Source organism: Quercus suber, unplaced genomic scaffold, assembly GCF_002906115.3.
Source record: "Quercus suber isolate HL8 unplaced genomic scaffold, Cork oak 2.0 scaffold_445, whole genome shotgun sequence".
Lineage (NCBI taxonomy): Eukaryota > Viridiplantae > Streptophyta > Magnoliopsida > Fagales > Fagaceae > Quercus > Quercus suber.
The window spans coordinates 55,535-81,491 of NW_027069896.1; the positions used below are offsets into that span (position 1 = coordinate 55,535).

The 25,957-nt window shown below is 35.1% G+C and overlaps 1 protein-coding gene across 2 annotated transcripts; it reads left to right on the forward strand.

Moving 5' to 3' along the window:
- Positions 1-18,336: 18,336 nt before the first annotated feature.
- LOC112033782 (wall-associated receptor kinase-like 8) lies at positions 18,337-24,858 on the forward strand. Of its 2 annotated transcripts, none has more exons than XM_065762177.1 (2): positions 18,337-19,331; positions 20,047-20,926. In XM_065762177.1, exons 1-2 carry the CDS (start codon positions 18,449-18,451, stop codon positions 20,109-20,111), a joined length of 948 nt encoding a protein of 315 aa, XP_065618249.1. In that variant the 5' UTR covers positions 18,337-18,448; the 3' UTR covers positions 20,112-20,926. The 2 variants fall into 2 exon arrangements, with proteins under 2 accessions (XP_065618249.1, XP_065618248.1); XM_065762176.1 differs by lacking the exon at positions 20,047-20,926 and adding an exon at positions 24,653-24,858 and having other exon boundaries at positions 18,340-19,331.
- The last annotated feature ends 1,099 nt before the right edge of the window (positions 24,859-25,957 follow it).

Consider the following 25,957-nt stretch of genomic DNA (forward strand, 5'->3'; position numbering starts at 1 on the left):
CACAATTATATAAGGAACAGGCAATTCAAGTTTATGAGCATTAAAGCAAATACCTGAAGACCCCATTCTATGGTGGCAGCAGAGTGGTAAATCCTACATATTAGCCAAAATCCTAGCAATGGTCAGTCTGAGCCCAATGATTGTACATGAAACTCACACACGTGGTGTTACTTGGTACTTATATGTAAGTACCTCAAGGAAATATATACTGTTTGTGAAGTGAGGAAGCCGGAGGTTCTTTGAAGATGTTAAAGCCCAATGCAAGAGTCACCAAAAGCCCATTAAAGGACACCATCGCATGCAAGCTCACATTTTTTTAGGTAGTATTATGGGCACACAAATGATTGGGGTGCAGGTATTTAATGATAAAAGAAACTAGGTAGTTCGTTGCCACCCGAAAGGCACTTGTAGCTAAATGGGCCGGGCACCCACAATTTGTCTTTCCCATTTAACTGATGGATCTTTTAATATGCCCTATCAAGAAAGGTTATATATTTTATAATAATTTTTTTTTTTTTTTGAGAAACCATTTAAGCACCACACTGATTAGGAAGGTTAAATATTTATCAAAAAAGAATAGTAAGGTAAAAAAAATATAAATAAAATGAAAAACTTCCTTTTAAACCTATAAGTTAAGACTGTAACAAAATAAATCTTATGGTTTCAGAAGTAACAAAAAAAAAAAATTTTGAGATTTAAAAAAAGCAGCAAATTAAATCTCAAACCATTTTATGTTGAGCAAGCATATTATGCAGAATTAGATTTCCTAGAACAGTTGAATCTTTTGTAATGATTGAGATTAATTTATTTACATGTTTAATAACATTATCACATTCTTTCATTGTGGTTCCATTAAATCTCTTAATTAAAAGTTGAATGTAAATGTATGTTTTAGAGGAAGCATGATATGTGTTAATAATAGCATTAAACATTATTTAAGCATGTGCATATATATATATATATATATAAATAGAATTTCAATGCCGAGTGCTATAAATATAAGCAAAATATCCCTAACATTTTTAAATTATGTTAATGTTTTATTTTCCTCTAATATTAATATTAGCGTTTTCACTTATACTTCTACTTGCCATAACTAAGATCTCTCTCTCTCTCTCTCTCTCTCTCTCTCTCTCTCTCTCTCTCTCTCTCTCTCTCTCTCGTGTTGATTTTGGGTTTTGGTTGATTTCTTGTGGTGGCTGGTCATGGGTTAGAGATTTGTAGTGGGTTTGCACGTGATGATTTTGGGTGAATACTTGCTGATGAGTTGGTGATTTGTTTGGGTATTTTTGGAAAATCTATGGTGGATAGCATGATTTTGTTGGTTTCATGTGGTGGGTTTGGTGATTAGTTTTGTTTCTGAATATGGTTGTTGTGGTTTTTTTTTTTTTTTAATTATTATTATTATTATTATTTTGAGACAATATATACTTGCAGTGGCAATAATGGTGGGTTATGCTGGCGGTGGTGAGTTGTGGAGTGCTAATAGGTTTTTGGTGGTTATTAGGTTGCTTAAAAGAGACATAAAGGAAAAGAGAGAAATGAATAAACAAATAAAGGATCCGGTTAACGGACGTCCTTAGTATATTTGGTTAATTGATTATTTTTTTTAAAAAAAAATTATAATTTTCATGGGAAACATAAGATTATTTTTGATAACTAATTATGTTTTCTGTGTTCAAAATTTTGCTTTTAAGAAAAAAAAATGTCGCGTTTTAGAAGTTTAAAAAAAAAAAAAAAGTTTAAAAATATAAAAATAATGTCGGTGAAGTTATATCGGACTGGTTAAAGTCCCAACAAGATCAATATAATTTGGGGTCATTCGGTTTTTAAGTCCCTACAAGATAAACATCATCAGGTGCCTATCAAAGGTCCATCATGTCGGCGTGTGAATTCGCATTGCTTATTTGCTTCATTCCGTGGGGCAATGGATATTGATGCCACTAGTGGGCAAAGGTGGTCTGTCATTCTCTTCTCTAAGATCACCGAATTGTTGAGTTCCGCACAGTGGAATGCAGAGAAATAGCCCTCGTGTCCTGTGCGAGAGAGAGAAAGAGGGAAAAAGACAGATGAAATTCTGAGTTTTGCTGTCAGTGGCAATGGTGTTTGAACTTGGGCACGGCATCATTAATTGAGGCTTTTCACATTGAACTAGGGCTTAAGAGCTAAAACTAGAAACAGGCAAAGGCTTGTTTTCTCAATTTCCTTTTTATTTTTTGAGAATTAAAAACAATTTTTGTTTTTTATCCGTTTTGGATTACTAAATAAGTTTATAATAAAACTATTCTTAAAAACATAAAATTAAGGGGGGAAAAGGTTACCAAACATACTGTTATTAAAAAGGAAGTTTTTTTTTTTAATAAAAAGTTTATAAAAATATTTCCAAACTTAATATTCTTAAAATATTCGTTAATTCTTCCCATAAATAAATAGTATTGGCCATGATGTGAAAAATAACATATAGAATATAAAGTGAGTTGTGAAATAATATGTTAAGATAGAGAAATTAGTTTTTTTTGGATTGCTAAAATGTTAAAATTTTTAATATCCTAGACTTAAATGCTCTCTACATAACAAAAAATTAAAAGTTTTTGTTTAGAAAGCTCACCTTGATGGACGAACCCAAAAATGAATTCGCATGTGTATAAGAAAAGTGTAGTGATATGCTCAAAATAACATTACTGCGCTGCTTCATCAATATTTATTTAGTCAAGTTAGAGCTCACATATAAAAATATAAGAGAATTGCTAAGGAATGCCCTTAGGATATTTGTTAGCAATCCATCTAAAGAAAATTCTTATAGAGAAAAAAAAAAAAAAAACAATAAATATTTTAACAACTTTTTTCATTTTCTATAAAAATGGTGTCAAAATTTTTCTAAAATAAATTGTTAACCAATATCCTAAAAACATTCATTAACATTACCCAAAATATAAAGCAGACAAAATAAAGTAGGGTAGAAAAATTGGCTCTCCAACAATCCTCTTTTCTAAGTCTCATTTCTTTTAGCAAACATTAACGTGGGACCAAAATAAAATGAGCCAATTAATTTTGACTCTCACACGCATTAAAAACCTGATGGGCCAGGTAGAAATTCCCGATTTCTAAGGCTTTCAGCACGTCACTTTTTTGCATACGCGGATATAACAAAATATAAAATATAAAATAAAATAAAAACTCTCTTCTAGTTCTAGCCAGGTTATTGGTGGGATCAATGATGTGAATACTATTTCGACGCTTGTTTTGATTTGTACACTAAAACAAAATTTTTTTAACATGGGTAAATGATAGTGGAAAAAATGAATTAAATAGATAAACACCTTTTGTGTTTTTTTTTATTAAAAAAAAAAAAACCTTTTGTTTTGACCAGTAGAGAAAGAGGAGTGGATTGATTGGATGCGGGAGAGAGAGTACAACAACTAAAGAAAACACGTGAAAATGAGAAAAAGAAAAACAGTAAAACACAAAACATTGACGGTGAAAATGGTCAAATATCACTATTTTTAGAAATTTGTAGCTAAAAAACACTGTGGAAAACTGATGAAGAACTTGAGTACTATATTATTTTTTTTAATCGCCCAATTTCTAGCTCAACAGTTCCACGGTAGAAAACTGATGAGGAACTCGAGTTTCATAAACTCGAGTACCATTTGGAACTCAAGTTTATGAAACTCAAGTTCTAGAAAAGTGGTATTTCCCTACATAGTTCCGAAACAGTATTTTTTTGCTACAAATTTCTGAAAATGGTAGTATTTGGCCATTTTCGCCAAACATTGACTGCTATTGTATTTGCGTACTGATTGGATCTTGAATTTTGGTCTGTATTTAGCAAAATGGCCTCGAATGGCCGAAATGGATCATAGCAATGGCTATCTGAAATTTTTTTCCAAGGTGGAGTGAGGGTGTCTTTTATTTAGGTTTGTACACTTGTATAGAAATTCCCAGCTCAACTTAGAATAGAATGTGTGGGGGCTAAAAGTCCAACCTTATGTATTGGGCCTAGGGCCCTACTTGAAGATTACTGTGTGTCTGAAGAGAAGAAAGTGGTTGAGAAGGAGTCCGTGTGGAAGAGATATACTTGGAAATGAACGAGGAGTATAGTCCGAAAAGAGCACTAGTGGTCCGAAGAGTTCATTCTCCTCTGACACAAAGAGTCTCGATCAAGCAAATATCTGGAAGGTTCAAGTGATCTTCCTAACGACTTCAATGAGAAGGATAAGCTTTGGGCATGCCTAGAGATGATAAGAACGGAGAAATATCTAAAAGAAAAAGCTGCTACCACCATGTTTAATACACTGCAATAACTTTTCTAGCTGCATTTATGTGGAGAAGATCCCTAAACAGTGTAATCTCAGCTACCACCACTCACAGAGAGCTAAAGAAAATACTTAACATGACATATACTCAAGTGGATACATAGATGAGGAACAAGTGGACAATGGAGATGATGGGGAAGGATGCTATATAAAGGGAAGAGGCCTCTGATAATAGGGGATCAGAAGAAAGATAATAAGAGGGGAAGAAAGATTTTACTGTAGCTCTAAGAACTATATTCACTATTCAATCAATAATATTCCTCTTCGAACATCAATTTGTTTAGCTTTTAAGTGTGTTTCTACGTTGGTTCATTCCCGGATATTATAGTTAACAGTTGCTAAATTCACAACTAATCAAGCTCTTTCACCCGCTCTCTACAAATTCATTGTTTTGGGCTTGGGTTACAAATTCTGACCCTACAATTGGCGTCGTCTATGGGGAGAGCTTGAGCAAGAGTGGAAGCAACGATTGATGATGGAGGAACTAGAGCATTAACCAGCTGAATCTAGAGCATCCCAACACGTTGATCCTTTTCTTAACTTGGAACAGAGACAGGATCGTGAAGGTAGTGTACACACTACGCATACTGATCGAAGCCAGTCACATGGTGGAAGTCACGTGTCTCATGCAGAGAAGAACTAGAACATGTAATTAGAAATCAACAAGTTGAAAAGGGAATTGCACCATGCAAAGTGGAAACAGATTTCCTCGTATTCTGATGAAGATTCTGATGGCGAGCCGGACGTCACTTATAAGCAGAAATCTCAAACACCAGTCAATGAATCCTTTTCTTATGAAGAAGAGCATCATCATAAGAGGCAACCTCGAAGCCCATCACGTGGAGGCGTAGGGAACGATGCTATGAGCAAGGCCTTGAATCAAATCTCTAAGTCGCCTTTTACATGCAGGATTAAAGAAGCAAGACTTCCTCGCCGTTTTCATCAATCAACGTTCACTATTTACAACGGAAAAACAGATCCTGTAGAGCATGTGAGCCACTTCAACCAGAGGATGGCAGTTCATTCTAAAGATGAAGCTTTGATGTGCAAAGTTTTCCCCTCCAGTCTTGGACCAGTTGCGATGAAATGGTTTGACAGCCTGAGAGCAAATTCCATCAATTCCTTCAAGGAGCTCACTCAAGCATTTGGTTCCCGTTTTGTTACCTACCAAAGAGTGGCCAGGCTCTTGTCTTCACTGTTATCCTTGAGCATGTAAGAAGGTGAGACCTTGAAAACGTACTCGAATAGGTACTGAGAGATGTCCAATAATATGGAGGGCAATTTTGATGGAATGGCCCTTAGCACGTTTAAGCTCGGCCTCCCCATTGACCATGGTTTAAGAAAGTCCTTAACTGGTAAGCTAGTTACTAACATGCGTCAGCTCATGGACCGTATTGAAAAATATAAAAGAGTTGAAGAAGATCAACAGCAAAGGAAGGGAAAGGATAAGGTTATCCCCCAAGAGAGGAGGGATTTTTGGTCGGACCGTTACAATAACAGTAAACCATGGAGAGATTTTGCTGGGCAATCAGGATCAACAAATCTTCAAGCAGTCAACATTGTATTCAAAGAGCTAGTACACCAAGTTTTGGAAACGATTAAGAATGAACCATTCTTTAAGTGGCCAAATAAGATGGTGGGGAACCCTAAGAGGCGTAATCATAATCTCTATTGCTAGTACCACCAAGACCATGGGCATACCATAGAGGATTGCAGGAGCCTGTGGGATAATTTGGACCAACTAGTCCGTAAAGGTAAATTGAAACACCTCTTGCACCACTCTAGTGGCCGAGGAAGTCAGATGAACTCAGAGCCCCGAAGAGATGACTCTTCAAAGCCTCCATTGGGAACTATCAATGTCATCTTCTCCGCACAGCGGAGAACAGGATCCTAGCCATCCAAGGTTATGTCGGTAGCCCGATTACTCGCAGGGGACTTTGGCCAAGGTCCGAAGAGAGCTAGACCGAATACTTAACCGATTTTAGGGTTCTCGGACGAAGACAAGATTGGAACCATCCAACCCCATGATGACGCTTTAGTAATCACTCTCAGAATTGGAGGGTATGATATAAAAAGGGTAATGGTGGACCAGGGTAGTGCAGTAGAGATAATGTACCCTGATCTTTACAAGGGGTTGAACCTAAAACCTGATGACTTAACACCATACAATTCTCTCCTGGTTAGCTTTGAAGGAAGAGTCGTCACCCCGGAGGGCCAAATACGATTACCTGTATAGACTGGCTCAGAGGTAGTGGAGGTGGATTTCATTGTTGTAGATGTGTATTCCCCCTATATGGCAATTGTAGCCAGACCTTGGCTTCATGCGCTAGGGGTTGTTTCTTCTACCCTGCATCAGAAGGTTAAGTATCCATCTGAAGGACAGGTTAGTGAAATCCGGGGAGATCAATCCGTGGCCAGACAATGCGTAGTGGCTACCATCCAGCATAAGCCCGAAACTGAGTCCTTGGCCCAGACTGAGAGGAGTTTATAACAGTTAAAACCTCGGCCATCACCCGTTGAAGATCCATCCGAGTGCACTAGGTGTGAAGATTTAGCAAAAGTTACTATCGGAGACAACCCAGAAAAGTTTTTTCAAGTTGGATCTCAGCTACCTCTATAGGAGAGGGAAGAGTTAATAAAGTTCTTTAAAAGAAACCTTGACGTATTCGCCTGGAATGCCTACGAAGCCCCAGGGGTGGATCCAGAGTTCATATGTCACCATCTAAAGGTTAATCCATTGATTACCCCTAAGAAGCAGCCTCCTCAACGCCTATCCAAGGAGCATGCTGATGTAATGAGAGAAGAAGTAACAAAGCTCAAACAAGCTGGAGCTATTAAAAAAGTTTTTTTTTTTAATCCTGAGTGGCTAGCAAATACTGTGGTGATGAAGAAGAAGAATGGGAAATGGTGAGTATGTATAAATTTCACCGACTTGAATAAGGCTTGTCCTAAGGATCCGTTCCCTATGCCAAAAATTGATTAGCTAGTAGATGCTACTGTCGGCCATCCTCGATTGATTTTCCTAGATGCATTCCAAAGTTACCACCAAATACCATTAGCTCTGGAGGATCAGGAGAAGACTGCTTTTGTCACCCCTATTGGGAACTACCACTACAAAGTGATGCCATTTGGTTTGAAAAATGCAGGATCCACCTACCAGAGAATGATGACGAGGATGTTTGAGCCACAATTGGGAAAGAGCATTGAGATTTATATAAATGACATGGTGGTGAAGAGTAAAATCGTTTCTGAACATGTGAAGGACCTTGAAAACATTTTTGAAGTTCTGAGAAAGTACAAGCTGCATTTAAATGCTTCCAAATGCTCATTTGGTGTGGGATCAAGAAAGTTCTTGGGGTACATGGTGACTCACAGGGGAATTGAAGTCAATCCCGATCAGATAAAAGTCATCAACAATTTACAAGCTCCTTAGAATCCCAAAGAAGTCCAGAAATTGATTGGAATGACAGCTACCTTTGAACCGATTCATCTCTCGATCAGCAGATAGGTGTAAACCTTTCTTCTCATTGATAAAAAAATGGATAGGGTTTGAGTGGACTGAAGAATATGCTTCAGCCTTTCAACAACTTAAAGACTATTTGGCTCGGCTACCAATTATGTCCAGTCCTGAACCAGATAAGGTCTTGTTTGCCTACATTGCAGTGGCTCTTTGTGCTGTAAGTTTGGTACTGATACGAGTGGACCAAGGTGTGCAAAGGCAAGTTTATATGTGAGTAAGTCATTACATGAGGCCGAGATTTGGTACCTGCCGCTGGAGAAAGCCATCTTGGCAGTAGTACTTGGTACACAGAAGTTGCCTCACTATTTCCAAGCACATACGGTCGTTGTACTCACATAACTTCCGCTCAAAACTATACTTAGAAGTGCTGACTACATGAGAAGAATAGCTAAATGGGGCACTATCCTAAGGGCTTTTGACATTAAATACATGCCCCGCACTTCAGTCAAGGGCCAGGTTCTCGCAAATCTGGAGGCCGAGTTCACAGAGCCTAGTTTAGAAGAGGTAACAGTAGAGAAGGACATGGATGAAAAATCGGTTGGCATAATTTCTCAACGAGGCCCATCACCCTGGAAAGTATATGTAGATGGTGCAGCAAATCAGAAGGGTTCTAGTGTAAGGCTGGTGTTAATATCTCCAGAGAAGATTGTTATCGAAAAGTCAATAAGACTAAACTTCATGGCCACAAATAATGAAGCCGAGTACGAAACTTTACTGATGGGAATGGCTATGATTCGAAAAATGGGAGGAAAGTCAGTGAAGGTGTTCTCGGACTCGAGATTAGTCATTGGTCAAGTACAAGGTGAGTTTGAAGCAAAGGATGAAAGAATGTGGGGATACCTGAGCCGAGTTAAGCATCTGCAGTCGGAGTTCGATTCTTTTAATTTGCTGCACATCTCCAAAAATGGTAATACACATGCTGATTCTTTAGCCACGCTCGCTACCTCTTTAGCATAAGATTTGCTGAGAATTATCCTCATCGAGGACCTGCATGGGCCTATAGAGGCAAGAAAAGAGGTAGTCCAAGTTCACCAAATCAGGGCCGAACTCAGTTGGATGGATCCTATAATTAAATTCTTGAAGGAGGATACTTTACCCAAAAAAAGGAGGGAAGCTGACAAAGTTCGGAGGAAGGCGACCAGGTTCTGGCTATCCGAGGACCAGAAACTATATAAACGCTCCTATTCAGGACCGTACTTATTATGTATGCATCCTGAAGCGGCTGAGTTATTACTAGAAGAGCTACATGAAGGAATCTGTGGAAGCCACACTAGAGGTAGGTCCTTGGCTCACCGAGCCATTACCCAAGGTTATTAGTGGCCGAATATGCAAAAAGAAGTCCATGAGTATGTTAAGAAGTGCGACTAATGTCAACGGTTTGCCCCAAACATTCATCAGCTAGGGGGAACCCTTAATCCGCTATCCAGCCCATGGCCTTTCGCTCAATGGGGCTAAGATATCGTGGGTCCATTCCCTAAAGCCGTAGGAAACAGGAAACACCTTCTGGTCGGTACAGACTATTTCACCAAATGGGTCGAAGCTAAATCTCTGGCCAACATCAGAGACGTAGATGTCCAGAAATTTGTGTGAAAGAATATTGTCACTCGGTTTAGGGTTCCTCATACTCTCATCTCGAACAATGGCCTATAATTTGATAGCAAAGCATTCAGGAATTATTGTAGCGAACTGGAAATCACAAACAGATACTCCACCCCTGCCTATCCCCAGGGGAATGGGCAAGCAGAGGCAGTTAACAAGGTCAAAGTTAATGGATTAAAAAAGAGACTAGACGATGCAAAGGGGAAATGGGTGGAAGAACTGCCACATGTACTTTGGGCATACAGAACTACACTTCGTAAGTCTACTGGAGAGACTTCCTTTTCAATGACCTATAGAGCTGAAGCTGTCATACCTCTGGAGACTGGGTTCCTAACCATGAGAACTAGTTCATTCAGTCCGACCGGCAACAATGAGCAGCTAGAAAAGAGTTTGGATCTAATTAAGGAAAGGAGAGAAAATGCAATGATCTGATTAGCACATTACAAACAAAAGTTCAAGCAGGGCTATGATGCCAACGTAAAGCTAAGGCCTCTAGAACCTGGTGATTTGGTACTCAGGAAAGTTGTGGGCACTGCGAAGAACCTAGCTTGGAAAAAATTAGGACCCAATTAGGAAGGGCCATATCGTATTACCTCAGGGGCTGGCATTGAGGCGTATTTCTTGGAATATTTAGATAGTCATGTAATACCACGTCCCTGGAATGTAAACAACCTTAAAAGGTACTATTATTAATCAAATCTTTTCTTTAATCATTATGCCAATTAATTATATAAATTGTTTGGATAAGTGTTTAAACTTAAATCCAATCATGCCTGAAGTCCTCGGACCAGATAATTTGGGCTAGTTAACACTTCATTACAGTTCTCCTAAGTGTTTAAACTTAAATTCAATCATGCCTAAAGTTCTCAGACCAAATGATTTGGGTTAGTTAATACTCCATTATAGTTCTCCTAAATATTTAAACTTAAATCCAATCATGCCGGAAGTCCTTGGACCAGATGATTTGGGTTAGTTAACACTCCATTATAATTCTCCTAAGTGTTTAAATTTAAATCCAATCATGCCTGAAGTCCTCGAACCAAATGATTTGAGTTAGTTAACACTTCATTACATTTCTCCTAAGTGTTTAAACTTAAATCCAATCATGCCTGAAGTCCTCGGACTAGATCATTTGGGTTAGTTAACACTCCATTACATTTATCCTAAGTGTTTAAACTTAAATCCAATCATGCCTAAAGTCCTCGGATAAGATGATTTGGGTTAGTTAACACTTCATTACATTTCTCCTAAGTGTTTAAACTTAAATCCAATCATGCCTGAAGTCCTCGGACCAGATGATTTTAGTTAGTTAACACTCCATTACATTTCTCTTAAGTGTTTAAACCTAAATCCAATCATGCTTGAAGGTTTCGGACTAGATGAGTCGGGTTAGTTAACACTTCATTACATTTCTCCTAAGTGTTTAAACTTAAATCCAATCATACTTGAAGTCTTCGGACCAGATGAGTCGGGTTAGTTAATACTCTCTTACGATTCTCCTAAGTGTTTAAACTTAAATCCAATCATGCCTGAAGTCTTCGAATCATATGATTTGGGTTAATTAACTCTCCATTACATTTCTCCTAAGTGTTTAAACTTAAATCCAATCATGCCTGAAGTCCTCGGACTAGATGATTTGGGTTAGTTAACACTCCATTACATTTCTCCTAAGTGTTTAAACTTAAATCTAATCATGCCTGAAGTCCACGGACTAGATGATTTGGGTTAGTTAACACTCCATTACATTTCTCCTAAGTGTTTAAACTTAAATTCAATCATGCCTGAAGTTCTCGGACCAGGTGATTCGGGTTAGTTAATACTCTCTTACGATTCTCCTAAGTATTTAAACTTATTTAAATAAATGCTAGCTTATGATAAATCTCTTCGGCCATGCACTTAATACAAAGTTGGTGCTCAGTAGTATTCTTCATAAATATTCGAGAAAAACTGCGAGTTCTTCATATCATTCGTTGCTTTTAGTGTTTGTTAATAATTCTTACATAATCAGTTTCTTCCAATATTGGAGTAAATTGTTTGCATCATTAATATGATATCATTGTTAATTTTGGCTATGTTATATTAACTACAAGTCAGTCATTTGCAATAATAGTAAATTTTGCAACATGTACAACGAAGATAGAAAATAAAAGAACAATTTCATTCATTAAAAATAAAGTACATTACAATCCCTTACATAAAAATAAAATAAAATAAAATAAAAAATAAATAAAAATAAATAAAAATAAAAATAAAAATAAAAATAAAAATAAAAAAACACTAACTAATACAAGTACGAAATAGAAATCCTTAGACTTCTAAGTCTTCGTCCGAAGAGCCAAACGGTTAGCAGTTTGGCTGGGCTGGGCAGCAGCATCCGTGGTCTAACCTTTAGGTTCAAGAGGAGTTTTTCTTCTTCTTTAAATCTTTATCTTTGTTTTGGGGACTTTCAGCCTGTTTACCCTGGTCTCCAGGCTGACCAGATTCCTGGGGGGCTTCAAGAATGACAGGAGGGACTTGGCTGATCAAAGACTACTCCAAAGCCTCTGGGAGTTGTTTAGGGAGAGAAGAGTCAGGACTTGGGAGTTCGCAAATTTCAGGGTCATAGTATATACTCCCAGGTTGCCTCAAGTTTGACTTTGTAGAAACCCCAACGGCATCAAGGGCTTTGCCCCAAGTTATATCGCAGTAATATCTGCTGAGCGTGGCGAACTCCTTAGTGAGTCTAAGTTGGGTCTTCTCCACCCCGAGCATATATGCTGCCTGTGTTTAGCCTCCACTGCCTCCTTGGCCAACTGGGCATTTTTCTCAGCCAACTGAGTAGCTTCCTTGGCTTTTTGAAGCTCAGCACGAAGATTTTTTACCAACTCTCTCTCTGTTGCCAGATTGATTTCGACCATGTGCAGTTGTTTGTGTTGGTCTTCGGCCTGCTTCTCAGTATTTTTAAGGCCTACATCAAGACTGTCCCTCTGTCTAGTCATTTCTTTCAACTGCTCGGACAGCAAAGAATAATCCTTCTTCAGATTGCCCAGTGATTTTTCTGCCTCAGATCGAGAATAGGCCTCCACTTGGGCTTCAATATAGGACTTCTTGTTCTATTCCTCGACCATATAAACTTGCTGAGTAATCTACATAACAAAAATTTTCAATATAGAGCAAAGAAAAGGGACAAATAAAAAAAGATCAGTATCTTAATTAAGCGAATCAGTTCACTTACCATGGCTAAATCCCTTTTAAGGGATAGGAAGAGCTTGTGTTGGCTGAAATGCTTGTAAGACTCCATGTCCTTTGGAAGGAGAAGTGGCTGCTCCAAGCCCTCAGCAATGAGACCTACCTTCCCTCCTTGATAATTTTTGAGGGAGGTTTCCCAGGGGATGGGAGCACTGTCCAATTCCAATTTGGGGCACCATGTGCGTTTCCCCTAACGCACCTCAGCAGCAAGATTGTCTTTTCGGCTTTTAGTAGATGAGGCTCTTTTACTACGATGGTCCTTAACCACCTATTGCTGCTTAGGCCCTTTTAGAGGCATCACCTCTTCTTTAGTATTTATCAAGGGTCGTTTCTTCTTCAGATCAGGTAATGACTGTAGGCTGAGATCTGAAGGGATCTAGGAAGGTGGTGGAGGAAGGTTGACGATTGGTTGAGAAGGGCCAGTCCCTTTAGCCCTAGGTGTTGGCTTCCTAGCCTTCATCAAATCCCTTAAGCTCGCCATGTCTTCTTCTTCTTCTGAAGAGTCTTCTAGAAGAGCAGTTATCAAAACAGGAGGGCGGACATTAAACTGCCTCTCAATTTCCTCCTCGGCGTCCGAAACTTGTATCACTTAAACCTCTCCCGAAGCCTCTCCTTTGAATTTAAACTTATCAATTTGCTCTTCAAGTGAAGAAGTCGAGGAAGCAACACCTTCGCCTTCTGTTACTGGCTCGAGAGGAACCTGTTGAACGGGCTGGATGAGTAATGGTGCACCCTGCGAATTTGGATGTGGCATGGGGGCAAGATCGAATGACTCTAGAAAATGGCGCTGAGAGACGTCTATTCGATGAATCCGATTGTCTCCTTGTGTTATAGCATTGCCGACCGGCTGAAAATCGCTCGATTTTGGGGTATAACCGAGAATAAGATGGACAGCCAACAGTTGTCCGTCCTCACTTATGAAAATCTCTGATCTTAGTAGATAGTTGAGTGTGGCAATATTAGTCAAGCTGAGCTGAGGAGCAACTTGCCTTTTATCTGTTAACACCACAATGAAATTAACAATAATCAAAAACTCAAAGATACTGATATGGAGAAAAGAAAAATAATGTTAAGCGACGAGTAGCCTAAGTCTATTGTTCAGAAACCTAAATCTGGGATATCCCACTTGGCTCTCCTAGTTGGGTTGGGCAATGAGGACCGTCAGGTCATGCGCCTGAGGTGATCAGATAGTCGTCTTTCATCCCCTTATTAGACTTGGGTAGGTAGGAAATGAGTCTAACGATGTCGGATCAGGATTTAAGATAATATCCCGCTCCCTTTTGGCTATGACATTCGTACATGTGTACTACGTCAAGCGAAGTAAGCCCCAGTCCTAAATGACGATTCAAAGCGTCAATTGCCCATAAGATCCTAAACATATTAGGTGCACATTGATCAGGAGAAAGTCTATGGTTACGGAGATAATTTTGGGTAACTGGACCCATAGGGAGAGTCATTCCTCCTTCTATGAATGCTATCATAGGGATTACGACTTCTCCTTCTCTTCGGTCGGTTAATATCTTTTCTGGAGGACAATACCTCAGGTTTACTCCCTGTGGTATGCCATATGTTTCCTTAAATGCCTCAATTAAGTAAGGACTATCGACCAGGTATTGAAATTTACCCATTTCAGATGAGTAAAAAGAAAGAAACACTAAGAATAGAGGAAATATGAGAATCTGGTGGCCGAGAAAGGTGGCCGAAGAGAAGAGGATAGACTCGAAGGAATTAGAACTTACACGAACTGGGTTAGGGGAAGATCCTTAAATCTTTGATAGGAGTTTTGCGAATTTGTGAGGAAATGATGCTGGTGATCTGGAAAGCTTTGGAAGTTTGAATGTCTGAGTTCGTTGAGAAATCTAAGAAACTGTAAAGTAAAGGAAAAATATTTTCCTTCAAGGCTTTATATAGGGAGGGGGGGGGGGGGTCAGAAAATGAGTGGGAATTACCCCGCCCAAATTTTGAGGGAAAATGCTGTCCGTTGGATCGATGGCTCATCATTGGATACCAAAGATATAGCGCCGCCTGGAGCAATTAATAGCACTTCGTGAATACTGAAATGTCAGCAAATAATGATGAAGCGCCTAAATCTGTGCTAGCACGTGTAAATTCAGGTACTTTTCATATTCTTAGCCATTATTTTCTGTGACAAGTCAAAATCCTATTTTTTCTCCTCGGATGCGAGGGAAAAATTAAAATTTTGAGGGGCTATTGTGGGGGTAAAAGTCCAACCTTATGTATTGGGCCTAGGACCCTACTTGAAGATTACTGTGTGTCCGAAGAGAAGAAAGTGGTTGAGAAGGAGTTTGTGTGGAAGAGATATACTTGGAAATGAAAGAGGAGTATAGTCCGAAGAGAGCACCAGTGGTCCGAAGAGTTCATTCTCCTCGGATACAAAGAGTCTCGATCAAACAAATATCTGGAAGGTTCGAGTGATCTTTCTAACGACTTCAATAAGAAGGATAAGCTTTGGGCATGCCTAAAGATGATAAAAACGGAGAAATATCTAAAAGAAAAAGTTGTTACCACCGTGTTTAATGCACTGCAGCAACTTTCCTGGCTGCATTTACGTGGAGAAGACCCTTGAACAGTGTAATCTCAGCTACCACCACTCACAGAGAGCTAAAGAAGATACTTGATGTGACATATACTCAAGTGAATACATAAATGAGAAACAAGTGGACGATGGAGATGATGGGGAATGATGCTATATAAAGGGAAAGGCCTCTGATAATAGGGGATCGGAAAAAAGATAATAAGAGGGGAAGAAAGATTTTACTGTAGCTCTAAGAACTGTATTCACTATTCAATCAATAATATTCCTCTTCGGACATCAATTTGTTTAGTTTTTAAGTGTGTTTTTACTTTGGTTCATTCTTGGATATTATAGTTAACAGTTGCTAAATTCACAACTAACCTAGCTCTTTCACCCACTCTCTACAAATTCATTGTTTTGGGCTTGGGCTACAAATTCTGACCCTACAGAACGAAATTGATAACATTGGATGTTACCGAAATAGAAAAATAAAATAAATTGCACTCCTTTTGGTAATATTAATAGAATAGAGTAAAGAAGCCTACAAAAATTGGCGTTTATCCAAGGATGAAGCCGGATAAGAATAAGTGAAATAAATTTAGATAGAACAAATTTGCTTCCATGTTCTAGTACCAATGAAGCAAAAAATAAATAGATAAATAAATAAAACTCTTAAAATAAAACAATGAATGTGAGACACAAAGTGGATAGTGTTTGGTTAGCAATGATTTTTTCTGTATGGAAACTAGGAACCCTGTGTGTTAATCATTTCCAAAGAGGTCAAGTGGGTTTTTTAAACCCACAAGGGGCTTTAATAATCTTTGTTTTATGTTTAATCTAATTAAATCCTCCCAGGCAGCTCATTATGACCAAACATGCAATCCTTTATTTATAATTATTTATTAAAAATATACGTACTAAATAATGTACAAGGTTGATATAAATTAATTTTTATTTATTGCACACTTTGACGCCCTTTTAGCCACACAATCCGACGTCAAAATCATCATGGGTCAATAAATAATAAGTGTTAGTTAGCAACAAAATACTCTCTCCCTCTCACTTTGTTTGTCCTCTATTATATTTTGAGATATCCAAAATATTGTTTTGTTTCTAAAAATAAAAGTTATTAATTTACTAATGTTCCTATTATACCCTTATTAATTTACTAATTCAATTTTTTGATAATTTATTTAAGGGTAGTTTTGAAAACTTATACATTTTTAAAAGATAAATAAGACAATAAATGATGTTCCCTTAAAAAGTTTGACTTTCCAAACATGACAAACAAAGTGAGACGGATGGAGTAATAAAATAAAATAAAACAAGGAAATAAGTAATACAAATTTTTATTTTTGTATGGAAATTAATTTTGTTAAAACAACCTCTCTTATTTATTATTATTATTTTTTTAATTTGTTAGTTGGGAGAACGAGAGAGTTGAACCCTGAATGTCTCATTTAAAAATACCAAAAGATACCAACCAGTTGAGTTACAAGACTTATAACTAAGAGTGTCCGCAGGTTGGTCTGAGTCGGTTTTGTGCCCAACCAGTAACCAATCAGACAAAATTAGGTGGAAAACTTCCAAACCCACCATCGACTGGTGAAGGACTTGGGTCAAACTGGTATGATTCGTGTTGGGGGGTGGTCAATCTCGATTGGAGTCAAGAAGGAGGAGATTTGGCTGATACTCATCAAATCTAGCTGAAATTCAGTCAAATTTAGCTGAAGTCCTCTAGATTTGTCGAGATCTTGCTGGATCTATTGAGATTTCAATGAGATATCACAAGATTGACATGAAATCTTGTCAATATCTTGTTGGATCTAGATGGATCTCAACGAGATCTTGCTGGATTTGGTAAGATTTGATTGAATTGGTTGTTGGAGATCGATTGGGTTGATTAGAATCGGATTTCGATTCGACGGCCAACCAACCGACCCTTCAAAATCTGATTTCTGGAGGTTGTAACCTGCCATCAACTATCACAAGCCTTGAATCGAGTGGTTTCTGAGTTGGCTCGGTTGGTCTGGGTGGGTGGGTTGGACAACCCTACTCTTAATTGGTTAAAACAACTCAACAAAGTATAACTTTGAGAGGAGAGATTTTCTTTTTTAACTAATGGAAATTTTTTGGAGGAGAAGGTTGAGATTTTACTATTATATATATATATATATATATATATATATATGAAAGCAACATCTTACTTGCCACAACGATAAGAGCGGGTGCTTGTTTTTCCATGGGGATTAGGGTGGGCCCCATTTCCTCTATCATTAGTGGATTAGGATCAGGTACACTAGTTGTAGTTATCCCCTCTCCACTCAAACACTTTTACCATTTTCATTTTTATACTTTCACTTTTCTATTTTTTTTTAAAAAAATTTTTATTCAATTATTGAGATTGAAAGTTTTTTTATTTTTTTATTTTTTTAAAATTTTTTTTAACTCTTAATCTTAACTATTGATAGCTATTACATTAGGTGTTATACCTTAAGTATTGCACCTAATCTCAATCTTTCATTAGTAATGGTCCATGCAATAACTCTTAATAGATGAGATTGAGAGTTAGAAAAAAAAAAAAAAAACTTTCAATCTCAACTACTGAATATAATAAAGTTAGACAAAGTTAAAAAGTGAAAGAGTAGAAAATTTTATGAGAGAGAATTGAGCAATTGCACCAAGGAGGACAATGCATCTAATCTCCACCTCAATTATAGAGGTGAGAGGTCAATAAAAGTCCTCTTGTTGTGAGTGACATGGTCGGCCCATTTGGTTGTATTGTTTGAGCAACAATTTTCGTTATTTAAGCAACACAACATGTATTTTTACAATATTTTTTTACTTACACGTATTTTCACAACGTTATTAAAACAACATTACCAAACGAGCTCGACATATATGTTTCACCCAAAAAAAAAAGGAGCTCTTAAATCGTTAAAACAACTCATAAATATAACTTTGAGAGGGTTTTTTTTTTATTTTTTTATTTTTTTATTTTTTTTTTATTAATTGAATTTTTGTTTAGGAGAAGATCGGAAAAGCCACAATGACCAAAGCGGGTGCTCATTTTTCCTTGGGATCAAAGTGGGTCCCATTTTCTCTATTATTGGCAGTGGCCACATGTGTTACATGCATGTATTGACCTTTCACCTGAGGGTGAATTTTTCTCCTCAGCAACAGATATGAGAACATGCGAGTGGCAGAGGTCTATTAAAGTCTTCCTGTTGCGAGTGACACCTGAGAAAAATGGCTGGACATTTGGTAATACGAATTACTTTCATAGTTTTGTTTACATGCGAGTTAGCAGAAGCAGCACCATCTATAGCGAAACCCAATTGTAGAAGTAGCTGTGGACACCTTCAAATTCCATACCCGTTTGGAATTGGACCAGATTGCTACTTGGACAAGTGGTTCGAAATTGTTTGCAATACAACTGGCGGCTCTGCTAAAGCCCTCTTAACTAGTATGAACATGGAGATACGGCAAATCAATATTAGTAGCAGTCCATTAAATAGGCACTATTCTTTTGTTCCAACGGTTCATGTTCAAATCCCAATCATTTATTCGAAGTTTTGTCAGCTCGCGGGAAATCACAGAGTTACGAACATTTCAGGAAGTCCTTTTAACTTTTCTGCCTCTGATAATACATTCATTTCGGTTGGTTGCGACAACTTTGCAACAATAGCTGGAATTTTTCCGAAGGTTTTCGGGTGCAAGTCAGATTGCAAGAGGGACTCAAAGGTAGACAAAGAAGTTATATGCTCAGGTTTCAACTGCTGCGAGTCGACCAATATCCCTTCAAACCTTCAAGCATTTGACGTTGAATTCAGAAGTGTAAACGAATCAAATGACAGAGAGGGAGTAGTAAAGGGTTGCAAATATGCCTTCCTAGTGGACCAAGTTTGGTTGAAGGAAAACAAACCAGATCCTTCTTCTGTGCAATATTGGGAATATGTTCCCGTGGTGCTGGAATGGGCAATATTTCAACGGAACAACAATTCACGTGAGTTCTTTTACTTGCTAAAAAATAGACGCAAAGTCAATTGTTCTTACCCAGACGTCTACACCTTTTATTGTGACTGTGCTCCGGGATACAGAGGAAATCCTTATGTTGAAGGGGGATGTGAAGGTAAACTTCAAATACTAGTTTATATACTCCGTTTTTGCACCCCAACACCATTCTCTCCATTTCAAGTAAATTTCATTTCATTTATTTATTTATTTTGTGGTTAGGATTATATATATATATATACAGACACACACATATACTGACTCCAAAATCTTTTTTGAGTTATAGGAAATATCATAAACCCTCTCTTATTTGTATAAATAATATTCCATTTATTTAGGTTTTAATATATCTAACAAATAATCCCTTATGGCCATTTATGTGCATTATAATTATGTCAAAATACATATTTTTAAAATTAAATTCTTATATAGTATAACCTCAAAATAATGCTTACTAACTAGATTAGTTATATGATTAGAATTTGTTTAAAAAATAAAATAAACTTATTTTTAACACCCCTTTTTTATTGTAAATTATGTACCTTCATATTGTCATCTTAAGCTAATGTTTTGCACTTTATTCTGAAATATATATTTTCATCTAAATTTAATTCAAAGTAAAATATGTATTTCCAGTTTATAATAATCTAATCACATATATAATTACTAATTACTCCATGTTATAATAATAATATAAAAAAGCAATATTATGTTTTTCTTTTTAAAAAAATTATCTTATGAGATAATCTCCTAATAAGACATTTTTCTCTTACATTATGTATGAGTCCGATATATCATGAGAGCAAAGTCTCATATGTTACCTACTCTTTCAGTAAAGTCCGATTTGGTAGGAAGATTCGAGGAGTGTTTTATGCGATTGAAATTGACCTTTGGGTGAGGGAGCAGTCACATGGTCCTAAAGTGACTTTTACTTAAGAAAAAGATAGAAAGCTATAGTAACTTTGATATTTCTTTTTTTATAGAGCTTTGATATAATTATTGTCATGGTACGTCCATTTCTTGCTTTTGTCGGAGCCAATAATATTGTTTTGGTGGTTTCTGTTTTTATTTATTCTATATTATATAATATAATGAGAATAGGATTTTGATAACATTCTTTTAGTGGTTAATTTATGTTATATCTAATCTACAATTCTATTTATATATTATTGTAATTGGATTTCACTGTCCACTTTTTTCTCCTTTCCTAAATAAATTATTTATTGAATTAATGTTAATGTAATATAATATAAATTAAAGAAATTTAAATTGACTACGGAATTCTACTCCCAATTCTACTCCCAATGACAATGTCACACACGTCTTAGATTTAAGTTCTGTTTGATTACTGTTTATTACTGAAAATACGATAACAAAATAATTTTTAAATGTGTGAATAATGTCATAAGACTTAGTTTTAAAGTTAAATTTGCATTTTTCTTAAGTTGCGGGTCCCATTAACAGTGCCCATGGACCCACAGAAATGAAACGTAGACGCACTAGATAGCGCAAAACGCGCTATCCAAACTCACACTTATATTCCAATTCATTTAGAATCACAAGCAAGGGAGGGAGGCAAGACTGCAAGAGGCAACGACCCTGATTAGTAGTTACTTTTTGTTGAATGGACATAATGCTTGTTAGCCCTAGCATTGGGGTGTTAAACCCCTTCAGTTGCTATTTTATCACATAAACCCTTAAAATCAAGCAACATTCAGCTGTGCAAACCCAAATTTTTTTTCCAATCCTTATTATAGTAAGGTTGCATATATGCAAATGTAGCACGGTTGTAAACATAAAAGTGATTATTTTAATCACTCTCTCCTCATAAACCAATTAGACTCTCTCTCTTCTCCCTTCTCTTTTCTCCTCATAAAAGCGATTATTTATTTGTTGACATAGTTTATATTATTTTAATGAGTTTTATGTAAAAATAAAAATTGAAATGTTGGGTGAGTTATGAAATAGATTTGTAAAATAGATAAAGCGGTATTTGATAATGTAAAATAGGTTTTTTTTTTTTTTTTATATATATATATATATATATATATACACAACTTAAGTCACCCTTTCAAAATTTCTTTACTTGTCACGTGTCGTCAATTTCACCATTAACGTATTAAAATAGTGGATCACACTCAATAATGAAAAAAGTGAAGTTGGTAATATTATAAATTTTATTATATAGAGTACACAAATTTATGTGTCACTAATTACAAAGAATAAAAATAAAAAATCTAACACTCATTTATTCGATGGTTGAATTCTACAAATTACATTCATTGTTTTATCAGTTTGTAAATTTAACTATATAAAATTTATATTAGCTTTAACATTTTTCAAATAAAAATAATAAATCTTACATTTTTTAAAAAGATAAAATTTGGCTACAAACTTGATTGTAGCCTAAGACTACAACTTTATTCAATATCTTTTTATTGAATGTGAATTTTGATAAATCACCAATTGGATTACGTTTTCTTCTTATATACTCCATACTTGCAAAATTTCTACAAAATTAAATATTAATGGCTATATCATCAATTAATTGTATAAAATAAATTACCAGTTTTTGAAGTATAAAATTATGCATGAAAAAGAAGTTTGTGGATCATATAGTAAATAATATTCAATTGACACAAAATTTAACATGTGTGTTAAGAGCATAAAGAATATACAATTCAATGGTTAAATTTTAAAATACGTAGTCATATTTTTTATTTTATTTTATTTTTTTGTGAATCAAATATGTACTTATGTCCTTTTACTTTACATGACACTAAAATTAGCACCTCCACTAATTTTTTTTCTTTTTCATCTCCTATTTATTTTCATAGTTTCAAACTTTTAATTTTTTCTATAAAGCTAAATGTTATCTACTAAGAAATATTGAATTTTATATCATTTTTTAAAAGCGTTCTAGGCATTGAGTCATGTATACAACTAACCGTGCTCCTCCACTGAACACCAATACACAAACTAATATATTTTATTTTTACATCCTTCTAGGAATTTCTCTAAACACAATCTAATGTAATTTATTTTGTATCCATCTTGGACTATAGATCTAGACATTCCAGCCCAAAAAGTTTATGCTCAATAGATATAAGCAAACTTTTAATTTTTTCTATAAAGCTAAATGTTATCTACTAAGAAATATTGAATTTTATATCATTTTTTAAAAGCGTTCTAGGCATTGAGTCATGTATACAACTAACCGTGCTCCTCCACTGAACACCAATACACAAACTAATATATTTTATTTTTACATCCTTCTAGGAATTTCTCTAAACACAATCTAATGTAATTTATTTTGTATCCATCTTGGACTATAGATCTAGACATTCCAGCCCAAAAAGTTTATGCTCAATAGATATAAGCTCAATTATGTTATATTAACAACTCATTATTCTTATCATTATTTAATGTGGAACTTTACTCACACCTGTATACCCTATAGTTGCATGCTTTTTAATTAGTACTAGGTTCAGTAATGAGTAGGCCTTTGAGTTTAAACAGATAGATTCTAGTATAGATAGCTCATAATTGAAAGTGTATTCTATGTTAGAAATATAAACTCAAAAATATAAAGCCGCTTGCATAATAATATTTTCAATTATTCTTCTTCATTGAAAGTTATCAAATGATAATATAATACATTTTAAATGGACACTTATTATTTGTTACTTAAACATATTTAACCTAAATCACAATTTTGATAAGAGAGTCAATTTCATACCGTAATGACCAATATGATTGGTATTTACCCCATTGTTACCCAAGTCAGTATAGAAACAAAGTTGAAACATACCACTAGAAATACCAGGATTTATCAGGTTGTTTCACCTATGCTAGGATGTATTCCGGATTTCAGTCAATAAATGTATATGGGCCAGAATTTAACCAAAATTTTTACTGTTTCTTTTGCCTTTCTTCTTCTTCTTCTTCAATTCAATTCAATCACTTTGTCTTTACATTTCTCCGTCTATTGCAGTTGTCTTTGAATTTCTTAGGCTTCTTCGCCTCTTCATCTTCTCACTCTCTGCTTCTATGTCACTGTCCCTTAGCTTCTCTTTTTAAATTTCTTATTTTGTGTGATCACATGACCTAACTGTGACTAAAGAGTGAAGACTAAAGAGTTTAGTCAATTCCCATCCACTATTCATTATTTCAATTAGTAATACTAAGATCACAACTAATCCTCAATTAGTATTGCGGCCACTTTAATCTTCAAGTTTCAATCTTCGGGTTTCAATTTGTTTTATTTTTATTTTTAGAATTTGACAATTTTTTCCCCCTGAAATTAATGGTAGGTCCATTATTATTATTGGGCTAATATATTGGGTTAAGGATTAATCTCTAAACCAAGCATGTTTACAATAAAATTATAGTACTATTTTGGATGATATTAGAGATACTATAAATTTTACAATATTTAGTTTATAAACTACTAGCCTTTAAACACACGCGTTGCACGTACTTAAAGACTCTTCTATTTTTTGGGTAAAATTTAATAATTTGCATCTATTATAATTTGAAATATTTTTTATTTTTGAAAAAAAAATAATAAACTTTAGAGATAAACAATAACTGTAATTTCTTTTTTGAACATGTGTTTGAAAGTGATGTAGTGATATAGAGAAAATTTTGGGTAGGAAAAATAAGATGAATATGTGAAGGGAAAGAAAGCTAAATTTTAGAAGTTCTCTTAGTTTTTTATTTTTTTTTTAAATTGGGGGTGTTTTACTTTTATTTGGATGAAAAAAGAATAAAAAACTGCTAAATTTTAGGGAAAAAAAAGAAAATGAACTTGAAGGGAAAAACATCATAAAATTTAGGAGTTCTCTTTTCGAATTTAAAATGAAATTTGTTATTTAACATTTATGACCATTTTTCATAAAAGAAGCTACCCTTCATTAATAAGGGTATTTTTGCATCACATAAAAGTCCAACTCGAATAGGGAAATCATCTAATAAATAGTATAGATTATGTCAAGTGTTAACTTTTCAAAAAAATAATTATGATATTTAATTAGTAAATTTATTTATTATGTTATTGGCATTTTATCAATAAAATTCATTACAATGTCAATTTGTAATTATAAATATTTTTAAAGAAAAATATGGTAGTATTATTAACATTTTCCTTCACATTTTGGGAAAATTCTTAGGTACGTACTCTCAAAGTAAAGAAATTATGCTCTCTCTTCTCACATGAATGTGAAAGAAATGAACACTATTCTCCGTATTCTGAAAGTACTTAAGAATTACTTTTCATTTTATAATCTCTTTCGGTCTATGTGTAGGTTGAGCTATAAATTGCACAAAACTTTAATGAATTTATTAATTTGTTTGTCAAACTATCACGCATAAATGAAAAGGATACGAATGGTGAGAGCTCCAAAAATAAGTTTATTAATTTTTTTGTTATCCTAACAGATATTAATGAATGTGAAGACAATGATCTCAATTATTGCGGAAACAAGTTGGAATGTGAAAACACAGATGGTGGTTATATTTGCAACAAGAGAAAATCTAAATCGAAGATGGTCATTATAGGTATGTCTCTATACTTACTAAATTATCAAAATAAATATAAAACTAAAAACACAAATCATATTGTTACATGATTGAGAACAGGGCTCTCCGCGAAGAGCCTTGTAGCTAATTTAACTTCGTTAAATTATCGCTAGCAATAGTCTAAGGTTCCCCAAACATAATTTTTCATGTGATAGGGGAAAGAGATTGTCTTAGACCTAACAAGCAATACATGCAGTAATTTCAATATCTTGATGAAATTCAACCTTAAAATATATATTTTTTTAGTGTTCTTTTTCCTTATGGTTCATTTGTATTTAAAAACAAAAACTTCGAATTTCAGCTTTTAGTTTAAATGACTTGAATAAAATATGAAATAACAGTTTTTTTTTTATTTTTATTTTATTTTAATAATATGTTAGTACAAAAAAGGTGATCATTGAAACCCTGATTCTCCCTAATTTTACCAAAACTTTGGTAGCTCTATCTGAACTTTGTACTCCCTTTATGATCCGTTTAGATTAAGGTAGAGTGAAGAAAAGTATAATAGAGTTGGCCCAAAAAATGGCCAGAAAAATAGCTTATTTTTCAGCTAACTTTACTCTACTTCCCTCAATCCAAACAGGCTCTTAAGGAAATATAAGTTACTTTGATGTGTAGTCCACATCACTAATAATGCACCTAATATTACTTTGTATAGTTCCATTTTCCATAACAATATTCAAAGCTTTGGATTCTAACAAATCCACTGAGATTATATTCTTCTTCATGTCTGGTAAATATTGAACTTTCGTTAGGAAACGAATTGTTGCATCATGCAATTTCAATTTCGTTCATGTAGATAAAACCACCTTACAACTATTCAAGTCTGTAAATTGTAAAACCATTCCCTATGGGGACAAATATGATAGGTACTAGTAAAATTTACTATACACTTATCTGAATAGCAAACAAATGATGAATCAATCAAGTCCAATTCAAAATATTGTGCTACGTTTGCAGTGGAATCATTTTTGTTCTTATTTTTCAAAAGACTACGATCTTTTGTCCAATGTGGAGAATTATGTTTAGACCCTTAATAAGCTTAACTACCAATTTTAATAATTTATAACATTATTCAACTAAGTAGTTACTAATTCAGTATTTAAGTATAATATACAAAATGGATTTTAAATAAAAAGAAAAAAGAAAAAGAAAAAAAATAAA